At 45.4% G+C, this 14,633-nt stretch overlaps 1 protein-coding gene across 1 annotated transcript; it reads left to right on the forward strand.

Moving 5' to 3' along the window:
- Positions 1-2,746: 2,746 nt before the first annotated feature.
- LOC134410775 (phospholipase A2, minor isoenzyme-like) lies at positions 2,747-14,211 on the forward strand. The gene is made up of 4 exons (XM_063144297.1): positions 2,747-2,790; positions 6,463-6,634; positions 10,313-10,440; positions 14,006-14,211. The coding sequence occupies exons 1-4, from the start codon at positions 2,757-2,759 to the stop codon at positions 14,125-14,127; spliced, it is 456 nt and encodes a 151-aa protein (XP_063000367.1). The 5' UTR covers positions 2,747-2,756; the 3' UTR covers positions 14,128-14,211.
- The last annotated feature ends 422 nt before the right edge of the window (positions 14,212-14,633 follow it).

Below are 14,633 nucleotides of genomic sequence, written 5' to 3' on the forward strand. Positions count from 1 at the left end.
GCTCCCTCAACCTCCCTGCCCCCCAAGTCTGCCAGACGGTGTTGTATCGGCGGCCTCCAAGCAGTCCACGCTCCCGTGATGATATTTAATTAATAAACTTTAAGATATGCTACTACGGCGTGTGTTACACTGGGTACAGCTAGTAAATAATAATAACACTACTACTACTACTACTACTAATAATAATAATCTAAGAAATATTGGTGAACACCAGCCTGGTGCCCTCCAGATTTCTTGAACTACCAAGCCCAGCATTTTGGGCCATTGTCCATATTGCCCGGGGCTGATTGGAGTTGAAGTCTTGTTTACTCCCTATAGCAGATAAAAATACTTCCAAACACAATGTACACCTAAGATGGTTTCACCTAAGATCTAGGTTTTGTACTAACAAGAATTAGTAGTGGGGAAAAATGACCCCTTTATCAATTTTATTATAAATATACCAGTAGCATCACATTAGAATATATTGTGCATATAAAAACATTTTTGTTGTTAAACAAAGCATTCCTAACGATCCTTACAACTAAGCAGCTTAAAAAGGGAAATAATTTCTTAACCATTTTGTTGTTGTTGTTGGTAGACCTACTCTTAATGCTTTAAAAAGAAGAGATCTCATTCTAAATACCAGGTTACCTATTTAATACTGAATAAGCTATTTAGCTGACAGGTACAAAGTCCTGGTAAGCTTTTAATAAGAAGCTCCTGCATTCTAAAATTAGCATGTATTTCTACCTATTTTGTGTAGAAATTGCCTCATAACTAATATTAACTACTGTAATATAAATTAGGGCTCATGGCCCTAGTTATCTCATTGCTATTACATATTCTTAAAGACTTGGGCCAGATTTCCACCAAGCAGGATATAACTCTTTGAAAGCTGTTTGAAAACAGTAGATGGAACGAGACCTGGGCCCCAGCAGTTGTCAATACCATTATACACCATTACAAAGCAGTAGCATAGATCCTGCCTTGGAAATATTCCTTTCAGGATAGGTAAGATCAATTTTGAATTGTACCTTTGAGAAGCTAACTCCTTACTCAAAATTTGCCAATTAAACCTAAGACTATTTTTTTTCTAGACATTTGTATCACGCTTTTTGATGTGTATACCACACGCAATATTTTTTTTGCTCGCTGATTGATAAGTGAAAACTTTAAGTACATTTTTGACCTGGAATAATACAGTCTCACACCTGTTCATTACTCAAATAACTTTTTAGCCCAAATGATAGGGCTTTAAATCAGCATATTTTTTTCCCCTTTGGATACCATCCAGGTCTTCTTGACCTTTATTTTTATGCCAGTTACCCAGAATTCATTGTGAACCTGCTTGTGTCTGTATCTTCTCTTGAACACAATTTCATACAATACTTCTTACTTATTTACATTTTTAAAATTATTAATTATTTATCATTTAACACTTTGCATTTGCCTTGCATAAGACATCACATATTGTTTTAAGAAAGCTGGGTCAGCATTCTTTTCAATAGTCTTCCCTGCAAGTCCAATAAAGCAAAATCAGATATTTCCTAAAATCTAGGACAAATAGCTACTAGTCCTGATAGCTATATGCTGTCCCCAGTATCTGAGGCAGTATGCTTCTGTGTACCAGTTGCTGGGGAACATGGGTGGGAGAGTGCTGTTACTCTTATGTTCTGCCTGTGGGTTTCCCACACGCAACTGGTTGGCCACTCCAGGAACCGAATGCAGACCTTTGATCTGATCCAACACAGCTCTTCTTATTTTCTTACGTATTAGGTAAAATTGCATGCAAAACCACGTACGTAAGCATTTTCACGCAGGCTTTTAAAAACAAGTTTGCAGACTGATTGAGACCCCAAGTGGACCAGATCTGTCTGCAAAATTGTTTTGTACCCGTGGCTGAAAAGATCTTGTGCTACTTGGATCCTGGTCTTTAAACCAAACAAAACTCTACTTGAAAAACTGCAATGTCCAAGCCGAGTGCATCAAAAATGATAAGTGCAGAAAAGGGCAACTAAAATGATCCAGGGGCTGGAGCATCTCCCCTAGGAGGGAAGGTTACAACAGCTGGAATTGTTCAGCTTAGAAAGAAGGAGGCTAAGGGGAGACATGACAGAGGTGTACAAAATGATGCTGGTGTGGAGAATGTGTCCCATAATACTAGAACCCAATGGAGTCATCCCATGAAGCTGATTGGTGGGAGATCCAGGACAATAAAAGGGAGGACTTCTTCACACAGCACATAGTTAAATTATGGAACTCACTACCACAAGATGTAGTGATGGGCACCAATTTGGATGGCTTTAAAAGGAGGTTGGATAAATTCATGGAGGAGGAGGCTATCAGTGGCTACTAGCCCTGATGGTTGTGTGCTATCTCTAGTATTCGAGGCAATAAGCCTGTGTGCACCAGTTGCTGGGGAACATGGGTGGGAGGCTGCTGTTGCACCATGTCCTGCTTTGTTGCTCCCTGGCTGACAGCTGGCTGGCCACTGTGTGAACTGAGTGCTGGACTAGATGGACCCTTGGTCTGATCCAGCAGGGCACGTCTTGTGTTCTTATGATTTTTGGAAAGAAAGAGGTTAATTTCCATTTGGCCTTGGTTTAATCACAAGCTCCAGTGGCATCGTTTGAAAAATGAGTGGTGCTTATAGAAAGGTAAACACACTGGCGTCTTATCTCTCATCTCGGTTGGGTCCAAGGTAAGGGCATGCTATAAAGAGACTGGGAATTGTAGATCCAAGTCCTATTTGCTATGCCTTTACTGCTGAGAAAATGAATCTTGACCAGTTCTTTCTCCTGGTATCGGGTAAGTCGCCCGTACCCACAGCCCGCAATCCAATGGAGGGCACTTTGATGCATATCGCCCTTCCCCAACCTGGTGTCCTCGGGATGAGTTGGCTGGGAATAATGGAAGCTGTAGCCCAACACATCTGAGGGCATCAGGTTGCATGCAGAAACCCCGGGTTCAATAATAATAATAAGAAGAAGAAGAAGAAGAAGAAGAAGAAGAAGAAGAAGAAGAAGAAGTCATTTATAATTTAAGAAAGCTATAAAGACTTATCTCTTCCGGCAGGCCTATGCAGTGGAATTTTAGGATGCTTTTAGTATGTTTTAGGAAGTTTTAACAATGTATACTGTGTTTTGATTTAATATTTTATGTATTTTATACTTCTTGTTGTTCCCTGCCTCAATCAGGATGGAGAGGTGGGTTAGAAATATTATTATTATTATTATTATTATTATTATTATTATTATTATTATTATTATTATTATTATCCCAGGTAGGCCTGGGAAAGTTTCTGGTCTCAATCCCTGGAGAGCTGCAGTCATTTCTGAGCTTTTGTTGTTGTTTATTCGTTCAGTCGCTTCCGACTCTTCGTGACTTCATGGACCAGCCCATGCCAGAGCTTTCTGTCGGCTGTCGCCACCCCCAGCTTCCCCAAGGTCAAGTCTGTCACCTCCAGAATATCATCCATCCATCTTGCCCTTGGTCGGCCCCTCTTCCTTTTGCCTTCCACTTTCCCTAGCATCAGCCTCTTCTCCAGGGTATTCTGTCTTCTCATTATGTGGCCAAAGTACTTCAGTTTTGCCTTTACTATCATTCCCTCAAGTGAGCAGTCTGGCTTTATTTCCTGGAGTATGGACTGGTTTGATCTTCTTGCAGTCCAAGGCAGTCTCAGAATTTTCCTCCAACACCACAGTTCAAAAGCATCTATCTCCCTTCGCTCAGCCTTCCTTATGGTCCAGCTCTCGCAGCCATAGGTTACTACGGGGAATACCATTGCTTTAACTATGCGGACCTTTGTCGTCAGTGTGGTGTCTCTGCTCTTAACTATTTTATCAAGATTTGTCATTGCTCTCCTCCCAAGAAGTAAACGTCTTCTGATTTCCTGGCTGCAGTCAGCGTCTGCAGTCATCTTTGCGCCCAGAAATACAAAGTCTGTCACTGCCGCCACGTTTTCTCCCTCTATTTGCCAGTTATCAATCAAGCTGGTTGCCATAATCACACAGACCAAAACTCTTATCTTTGAAATGTTATTGAATTCAAATTAAATGTGGTTGACTTGTTGAGGGTAAGAGTTCTTCATTTTTCTTTTCTTCGCTCCACTGAACCTGCAGGATGGGTTGGGCTCTGGATCTAAATTAGATAAAAGAAGTGATGGGAGGATGTTGTCTGCATAAATGGGCATCAGTATGGAGAGAGGGGTTTTTCCAGCCTGGATTTATTTTTAGCAGGTGAAATGCCAGATTGTGGCTCTCTTTCTCCACACGAGGGCGCACCTGTTCTGCAGAAAGGTCTGTCTTGGTACGGAGTTATTCGTTTGTTTGTTTTTAAAAAGGAGAACAAATAAATAAATGAAGGCATTATTTATTGGGAGGGTGACCCAGAATTTTGCCACCCCAATCCAAGAGGTCGCAGGATCTCTCACAAAGGAAGCTGGAGCACGGGGCCACATTTAAGTGTGTGGCTATGGCCACAGCTAGACCTAAGGTTTATCCTGGGATCATCCAGAGTTCACCCCTGCCTGAGCACTGGATCCCCTGTGTGTCACCTAGATGAACAGGTTTGACCCCTGGACGATCCAGGGATAAACCTTAAGTCTAGCTATGGCCTATGACCATGACCATCTGATATCCCTGGACCTGGGCAGCACCAAAAGGATAATTAAGCAGAGACTCCTGGACATTGATACTCAGGAGCTACAGCAGGCTGCACGGGGCCCATGTTCCCCATATCAAAACAGTGTACCTCTGCATTTAAGCTGGTTATCTATACTCAAATATAGGAGAGCATTTTCCCTAGCAAGGCTTAATGCTATGCCTTCTAGGGTAATGGAGGGCAGATTTGGGGAAGTTCCACCATCAGATAGATACTGCCCCTGTAACAATGAGGAGGTGGAATCTATCTCCCACATATTATTCAACTGCAGCTTCTATCAGGAGCCAAGAAAAGCCCTTATCCATCCTTTCACACAACGATTACCTGGACGATCGTCCGTGACCCTTATGTCGGTCCTTTTACAGGCTCAAGATAAGCATACCACCGGACAAGTCGCTAAATTTCTTAATCAGGCAATCCTTACCAGATCAGTTATGGTGGCAGGACTTCCTTTTGCTTCTAGTACAGAACTTTAAGGAGGCTTCATGCAATCATACTCTGTTTTAATTCCATGTATTTAAAATATTTATAATGTGTTTTCATATGTTTTATTGGTCTGTTGACTGTAATAAAAGGAATTGAATTTGACAAACCATATGAGGCTGTATGCTTTGAGATTGGCAAGAGCGATCCTGGGTCCACCTCTCGCATTATACATGCCACTCAATGGGTTGTGCTAAAATGATGGCAATCTCAAGGAATCGCTCAGTGGCTGGCTGGCTGGCTTGTTTGTTACATATAGATCCCGCTTTTTCCTCTGAGGATCCCACAGTGGCATACATGGTCCTCCTCCTCTCCATTTTATCCTCCCAACAACCCTGCAAGGTAGGTTAGGCTGAGAGTCAGTGACTGGCCCAAAGTCACCCAGTGAGCTTCATGGCACAGTGGGGACTAGAACCTGGATCTCTCCATTCCCAGTCCAACACTTTAACCACTACACCAGAGCGGCTCATGCAGTTGGACCAGCCTAACTCTGCTATACCTTAACCCAGTAATTCCCCACTGCTACTGGAAGGGCTCACTAGCATGCTAGAGGAGTAATGGCCAGCTTCTGTGAATCTGAAGCACCCACTCACAGAGGAGGCTGCATGCCGTGTCTCTGTATGTCCCTTGTTCTGGCTGTGATTCCTTTTATCCAATCAGCCTCCCAATGGGGTACGTAATTAGCCGCGCCTTCTCTTGAGCTTGATTGGACCAGTTTGAATTACACTCTGCCGGAGGAGTCTAGCAGTTGTCTCCCTGGATGCATTTTTGCTCTGAGCTTGTTTGCTTCTACTCCAAGAACAGTGACTGCAAAAGCAGAGTGGGTACATTCCTCTCTGAGACAGATAATTTGTCATTTTAAAGGGGAAATTTTGGGATCCTTAACGAGCTATTTATAGTACTCTCGTGACTGGCAACTCACGGAAGTTTCCTGGTCAATTACATTACGCTGCAAACCTCCAGTGCCTCTCTCATTCTTTCTGCGGTTTAACTGAAAATGGGAAAAACTAGTAACAAAAAGACGCCCTTTCCATTTCACCATAAAAAGTGGAAATCACACTATAAGAAGAGGCAGACCAGCACCATCTTGTGGCTGTACAAAATGAAACTTATAGAACTCCTGGTTAAAGGGAAAGTGAAGTGTGTGTAAAGGGAGCATGTTGTGACTGTGGAACGAAAACAGAAGCCAGAAAGTTGCGATATAGTTGCGGGATTTTCCCTGGTGTAGAAATGCTCTTAAGAGTGAAGTCATCCCATCCACTCCCATTTTAGTAGAAGGGGAAAATGTGCACCAGCTATCAGATATTTGGCTAACCCAGATCTTCTTGTTGCAAGTTTGTGTCTCCCTTCTAGTGGGCACGGCCACTCCTTCCGCCCGGAACTTGTTGCAGTTCAGTAACATGATCAAATGCACCATCCCAGGCAGTGACCCACTGAAGGATTACAGCAACTATGGATGCTACTGTGGCTTTGGAGGCAGCGGCACACCGGTGGACGAACTGGACAAGTAAGCCATTTCCGGGCCTGTACACCTCCCCTCCCCACCTAGGCCTTACACTTCCTCGTTTTATTAGAGAGAAACCCTTAAAAATAGCTATGAAATAAGATTTCCTGTACGACATTTTCTATTTATTTTATTTATGTTTACACTTATATCCTGCACTTCTTTTATCTCTTGCAAGTAGGGCTGTGCTCCGCCCCGATTTGGATCGTGAATCCGGGGCAGAGCGACCCAATCCGTCTCCACCAAAGGCGGATTCGAATCGGGTCAGGGGAGCTGCGGATCGAGGCGAAGCGGTTCGCCTCCATCCAGAGCTCCAAATGCAGGTAAGTGTGGGGGAGGGGGGCACACCTGGCGGCAGCGGCGCAGTCCATGCGGTGACGGCGGTAGAGCCATGTAAGGGGGCAGGGAGGAGGGGGCTTACCTGTGTCCATCGAGGTCTGGCCCAGGCTTCAACTGAGGCCCAGGCCTCAAAGCGGAAGCAGACCGGCCTGCTTCCACTTTGAGGCCTGGGCCTCAGTTGAAGCCTGTGACGGACCGCGACGGAGGCAGGTAAGGGGACAGAGGGGGGGCTTATTCAGCCCCCATTTTTCCCCACTTACCTGCCTCTGCCGTCTGCCACGGAGGCAAGTAAGTAGGGAAAGGGGGGCAAAATCTCGATCCGCTCCTCCAGATCTCGCTCCGCAGAGTGGAGCTGGGGAGGGTCGGATCAACCCGAAGCAGATCAGCCCGATCTGAAAGTTGCGGATTGGGCCACGAAGCGGTTCGGGAGGTCCATGAACAGCCCTACTTGCAAGGAACCCAAGGTGGCTCACACAGTCCTCCTCCATTTTATCCTCACAACAACCCTGTGAGGTAGGTTGGGCTAAGAGTTAGTGACTGGCCCAAAGATGTACAGTGAGATCCATGGCCAAGTGGGGGCTCAAAGCTGGATCTCCCAACTCCCAGTCCAACACTAACAATTACGCCATGCAAAGGCCTTTAAGAAAATATGCTTCTAATTCTGAGAGTCATCATTACTGGACAAACCTATCAATTCCAATTTCACTCATTTTCTTATTTTCCCCATCTTAATCTCAGTCTATCTCAAACTTTGAGAATTTCTCAAATCTTAAATTCAGTTTGTCCAAACATCTGACATTTTTTTCAAAGTGTGCATGAATATTCATAAGCATTTTTGTTCACATTTCTCCTGTACGTATATTTGGGTAGGTATTTTTGCCTAATGTGCACATTTTTTGCAAGCCAGTTTGGAATGCAGGACCCTGGGGCCCTCTAGATGTGTTAGACTACAACTCCCATAAATCCTCAGCCAGCATAGGGAAAGATAAAGGCATTGAGGGCTACATGCTGCCTCCAATATCAGAGTCAGTGTGCCTATGAGCTCTAGTTGCTGGGGAACATGAGTGGGGGAGTGCTGTTACACTTACGTCCTGCTTATGGATTTCCTGGGAGCAACTAGTCAGCCACCGTATGAACCCAATGCTGAACTAGATGGACCCTTGGTCTGATCCAGCACGGCTCTTCTGAAGTTCTTACAGGGGAGGTTGTGGAAGGCTAGGAGAGAAAGACAATAGACAACAAAGAAGTTAAGGGAAAAGGATTAAAAATATAAATTTTATAGATTGAAACAATTCTACAAAGAATGTTGTTGGCCAGATGCGTTTCGACGCAAGGTCTTCCTCAATGGCCTGTGAGCCAAGCTGGTTGGAGCCCAGGGCTGTTTTTATTATTATTATTATTATTATTTATTTATTTATTTATTTATATAGCACCATCAATGTACATGGTGCTGTACAGAGTAAAACAGTAAGTAGCAAGACCCTGCCGCATAGGCTTACATTCTAATAAAATCATAATAAAACAATAAGGAGGGGAAGAGAATGCAAACAGGCACTGGGTAGGGTAAACAGGCACAGGGTAGGGTAAACTGACAGTATAGAGTCCAAACTTCTTCCCCTCTGACAAATTCCTATTCCACTGAGGCCACCTGAGTCTCTAACAACAGAGTTGTTTATTTATTTATTTATTTATTACGCTTACATACCGCTCCCATAGCCAGGGCTCTCTAGGCGGTTTACAGAAATTCTAAAAAATTAAGATAAAAACGAGTATACAAAATTTAAAATTCTAAAACACAGAACATACACACATAAAGCATTAAAAGCCGTTAAAAACTAAACATGTGGGTGATTAAGATGTGCCGCCATATGCCTGGGCACAGAGGAAAGTCTTAACCTGGCGCCGGAAAGATAGCAGCGTTGGCGCCAGGTGAGCCTCGTCAGGGAGATCGTTCCACAGTCTGGGGGCCACCACCAAAAAGGCCCTGTCCCTCGTTGCCACACTCCGAGCCTCTCTCGGAGTAGGCACCCGGAGGAGGACCTTAGATGTTGAACGTAGTGACCGGGTATATTCACGTCGGGAGAGGCGTTCCGTCAGGTATCGTGGTCCCAAGCCATGTAAGGCTTTATAGGTCAAAACCAGCACCTCGAATTGGGCTTGGAAACATACAGGCAGCCATTGCAAGCAGACCAGAGCAGGTGTTATATGGTCGAAACTTCTGGTTCCCGAAATCAATCATTTTGCACGAGCTGCAGCTTTCCGAACCGTCTTCAAAGGCAGCCCTATGTAGAGTGCATTGCAGTAATCTAACTTGGGGGTTACCATAGCATGGACAACTGAAGCCAGGTTATCCCTGTCCAGATAGGGGCGTAGCTTGGCCACCAACCGGAGTTTGTAAAAGGCACTCCATGCCACCGAGGTCACCTGAGCCTCAAGTGACAATGATGGATCGGAAAGAACCCCCCAAGCTACAAACCTGCTCCTTCAGGGTGAGCCAAGCTGGTTGGAGCTGAGGGCTGTTTTTGTTGTTATTGGGACTGACTTTACAGGTTTCAAATAGTAAAAGAAATAAACGAAATCAAGGGTCACTTCCCACTTTGTAGTTCCAACCATTCGCAGGAAGCCCATCCAAAGTGTCTCCAACAACCTCTGCTCAAACGCAGTCTTACAAAGTGGAGACACTTTGGATGGGCTTCCTGCGAGTGATTGGAACTACAAAGTTGGGAAGTGACCCTTGATTTCGTTTATTTCTTTTACTAATTTTTGTGAACCGCCCAGAGTGCTCCAGCTATTGGGCAGTATAAAAATAAATAAATAAATAAATAAATAAATAAATAAATAAATAAATATTTGAAACCTGTAAAGTCAGTCCCAATAACAAACAGCCCTGGGTTCTAACCAGCTTGGCCCACAGGCCATTGAGGAAGACCTTGTGTCGAAACGCGTCCGGCCAACGGAAACAACTTTACTGAGCATTCTTTGTTGAATTGTTTGATAGATTGACTGTATTTTTGCACATGTGATAGAATGCTTTGTATATATTATTTTTAAATATTGCTATTCAATCTATAAAATTGTTATTTTTAATCCTTTCCCTTAACTTCTTTGTTGTCTATTGTATTCTGTTAGGTTAAGGGTAACACTTTTTTGTTACAATTGTACACGTAGGATAGAAAGACACCTTTTCTCAAATTTGGGATCAGCCCATGAGATTGATTGGCATCTGGATAGCCCACACGGGAAGCACTATGCAGGACTAGATCAATGTTTGGACCATCTTTGAGCGATGCAATGTTTATCGAGGCGAGTGAATCAGTCTGAATGTTTCTGCTTTTCGAGTAGATGCTGTCAGATTCACGACTACTGCTACATCCTGGCCGAGGAGCATCCTAAATGTAGATTCCTCGTGGACAACGCTTACACGAAGACCTATAAATACAACTGTTCTGGTGGTGATATCACCTGCACTGGTAAATGAACGCTACACCAGCATGTCTCCAACCGTGAGCCTCAGTGCCCCTGCCCAGCCGATACCTCCAGCTGTATGTACATGGGGAAAGGCTGTGAATCTGCGCTGCATCAGTTACATGACGCAGATGCAGCTTCGCAGCCCTCATGGGGCTTTCCTGCAAAGCTGCGCTTTGAAAAACACAAGGACTTGGCCCAACTTTTACACTGGGAGCAAGGTCAGTTTGGCTCTTGCTCTGCCTGACCTCGTTTCTGGGGCCTATCCGGGATGGGGCGAGGCAGTCCTGGTGGAAGGCGAGTGGTGATTGGGTGCTGAGGCAACTCCAGTACCCAGATGACCGCCGGAAACCGCACCCCCCCTCCTTGGCGTTGAGATTACCCGACAACGTCCCGGGTGAGTAAAACCTCCGGGTTTTGTGGGGAGGCAGTTCCAACTCAGCACCATGAAAGAAACTGGCGGTGTGGAGGGGGACGAGGTGAGAAGTCAAATGTGAAAGGATAAGTGGGGAAATGACGGGAGATAAGGAAAAATACTTCGAGCAGCATGTCTGGGGAGGCGGAAGACCACATAAAACCAAACACCTTCTCCATTTAAAGTCCTCGGATGGACAAATTCTGCCTGAAATCGAAAGACTGAGAATGATGTCTCCAGAAGCAATGACTTTACTTAACTTGAAGAGAGCTGGGTTCTGGATGTCACAGTGACAAGGAAATCACTTTGGCAAAGAATTTAGCCATTTACAAAGAGGGATTGGGTATCGATAGAAAACGGCGGGCTGTTCAGACAACACACTAAGCCATGGTTAGGCCGCTATCCCTTTTGCAGCAAAGGGTTAGTGAGTGTGATTAAACCGTAGTTATGGAGCCACCATGGTCAGGAATGGTTCACACGACACGCTAAGCCATCATGCTTAGCTCAAAATGCTGAATCTCCGTGGTTTAGCATGTCGTCTGAACAGGGTCGTTTTCAGTAATTGCCAGCTGATAATGCCAAACTCTGCCTCCATCTGCCGCCATTTTGTGCTGAGCTCTGCACCTGCTCTTCCATTTTGTGACTGCGGGGGCCCTCTGTCATTTTCATTTCTCTCAGTCTGGGCCTGGGTCTAGGAAACTTGAGATCCTCTGCCTTACACCATGCTTTAGTTTTTCCAGAGGCCAGTGCTAGCTCCAGGGCAAGGCGAATCCGTTGCCACACCTCCCTCAGTGAGTCATAGAATAGTAGCAATGGAAGGGGCCTATGAGGCCATTGAATCCAACTCCCTGCTCAATGCAGGAATCCACAGATGGCTGTCCAGCTGCCTCTTGAAGGCCTCTGGGGTGGGAGAGCCCACGGCCTCCATTGGCTCCATTGTCGTACTGCTCTGACAATGAGGAAGTTTTTCCTGATGTCCAGCCGGAATATGGCTTCCTGTAACTTGAGCCCATGATTCCGTGTCCTGCATTCTGGGATGATCGAGACATCTACCTTCTCAAACTCGTTGTCACCAGCCGCTCTTGCTCCTCCTTGTCTTTCTCCTCCTTGCTACCAATTGCTTGCTTGGCAGGTAGAGACAGACCACGAGCAAGTAGGCCGTGGCATCTCCTGCTCCTCCTTCTCCCCACTACTGTTGTGTAAATTCACCTGGAGTGAACTCCCGATATGTCCATTTCCTTCCTCCCTGTTCTCCTATCTAATCACTAGAACACTATGTTCTAGCAAGCTGTAACTTGACATCAGTTTTTCCTGATGTCCAGCTGGAATCTGGCTTCCTTTAACTTGAGCCCGTTATTCCGTGTCCTGCACTCTGGGAGGATCGAGAAGAGATCCTGGCCCTCCTCTGTGTGACAACCTTTTAAGTATTTGAAGAGTGCTCTCATGTCTCCCCTCCATCTTCTCTTCTCCAGGCTGAACATGCCCAGTTCTTTCAGTCTCTCTTCATAGGGCTTTGTTTCCAGACCCCTGATCATCCTGGTTGCCCTCCTCTGAACACGCTCCAGCTTGTCTGCGTCCTTCTTGAATTGCGGAGCCCAGAACTGGACACAATACTCTAGATGAGGCCTAACCAGGGCCGAATAGAGAGGAACCAGGACCTCATGTGATTTGGAATCACGTCAATCACCCAAGCTTGCGTAACAAGCCTCGCTTGGCTGCACATCAAAGAACCTTTCTGGCAGCACAATTTAGACGCATAAAAATCGCCAGGAGGTCTAACCTTGCATAATATCGGCAGGAATAAATACCCGGGATGCTGAGGCGGTGCACTCCAGAAAAATGGTCATGGAGAACACATACCCTCCGGTAGTTCCAATGCCTCCCGAAACATCATAGGTCAGTTTCAAATGACACTGATCAGTTAAACCCAGCCAAGTTCTTAGGACTGCCCCCCTAGGTACACCACCTTATTACGTAAAGGCTACATGTGAGAATGTGGGTACCTAGGATACCTGGAAGCAGGTAAACAACGCACATGGCAATGGGGACGGCAAGGTATTTTTGACAGCAATTCTCCTTCTGACCACTGCATGGATGTGTTCTACGCAGGCTTAGGTGAGGCGGGCTAATGAAGTGTAACATCTGGATGTATATAAGCTATTGTCTTGCCCTGGCGTGGTGTGACCCTGATTATGCAGCACTAGCATCAGGAGGTCACCTTATTCTCGAGAATAAAAGTTGTTAACCCAACGCTTCGTCTGTGATCTTTCGCAAGTGTACCAAAATTGGATAAGTTGCACTTGTAAACTAGGGCAGGATCTACACTATTCATTACACCGTTGTTTAAGTGCATTGTTGCGTCCTCCCTTGCTACGTTACAAAATGCAACTTGAGCCCAGTCAATCGAAATACCTTTTCTTCTATCGTTTTACCCGGGCACACTCTTCTTTAGAACGTTCTTCATTATGCTCATACCGGCTCTGAAGTAAACCTCCTTCTTCTGGTGACTCTGAGCTAGACCTGCTGGGATAAGCCGGCAGGGAGGCGGGGCGACGCGTAGGGACGAGGGAAGCCCTGCAGCATCTTAAAGGGGCCACGTGCGCCCCGAAAGATAAGCGTTTTTTTTAAAAAATTAAGCCTCTGTCCCCTCTTTCACCGCCCTCCCCCTCCCTCCCCCTCCCCCTCCCCCTCCCCGCGATGTGCCAGCTCTCCCTCCCCTAGAAAAGCCCTCACTTGTCCTAATCAGGAAGCAAAGACCATGGTCACGAGACATGACTTTGAAAGACGGCTTTGAAAACAACGAAAGGTTGGAACGGTTTTAAAAGTCAGAAGAAACGTAACAACAACAGCATCACGTGACTGCTGACGTCATCTCTGCCAACTTGTTACGTTTCATCTAGACAAGTGTAGACGGGCCCTAGCATTTTTGCAACACTACCATTGTCTGGGACATAGCTAGAGGCAGGTGAACAAGCCGTTTGCAGTGGGGAAGAAGAGGAGCAAATCCGGGGGGGGGGAGGGAGGTCGCAACCTGCAGGGCCCCCCAGTTGTCCAGGAAGCAAACATGGCCCCTGGACCTTCCAGAGTCATCCAAAGCAGAGGACAAGTTCAAACGTTCACATTTTCCTTCTCTCTCTCTCTCTCCTTCTCTCCAGATGAGGAGGACGAATGTGCTGCATTTATTTGCAACTGTGACCGCAGCGCAGCCATCTGCTTTGCGGGGGCTCCATACAACAAGGAATTCAGGAAACTGGACACGAGCAAATACTGCTCCTGACGCACGGGTTGCACCAGCGCATGTAACTTGGCTCACTCACGCCAAGTCCCTGGGCACTGGGTCTTAAACATTCCTTCATGTTTAAGCCAGGGGCCAAAGTGAGAAATTGTTTTGTGTTTTCTACAGCAAAGGGATTGTTTCCATCTTGAGTAATAAAAACAGGCATCATCAAAAGTTGTGTACTTCTTTTTCCTTTTCACAACACCCACCACCACCACTTGCCACTGCAGTCATGATGGCCTTTCCAAATGCTCCAACATGTTCCATGCAAGGTTTCCATATTTGCTATTGGGCAGATTAAAGATAGAATTAATTAATTCCCTGGTGAATTACAGATAATACAGCAGTTTAAGGGGCTTATTGTGTCTCCTTTCTTAAATAGCTTACAATTAGTTCATTCATTCATTTTAATTTATATCCCACCTTCCTGCCCAAACATGATGCTCAAAGCAGTTCACAACAAAATTTAGATTAAAAAGAAAAGCTTAATTCAAACAAATAAATTA

Source organism: Elgaria multicarinata, chromosome 18 (assembly GCF_023053635.1).
Source record: "Elgaria multicarinata webbii isolate HBS135686 ecotype San Diego chromosome 18, rElgMul1.1.pri, whole genome shotgun sequence".
NCBI lineage: Eukaryota > Metazoa > Chordata > Lepidosauria > Squamata > Anguidae > Elgaria > Elgaria multicarinata.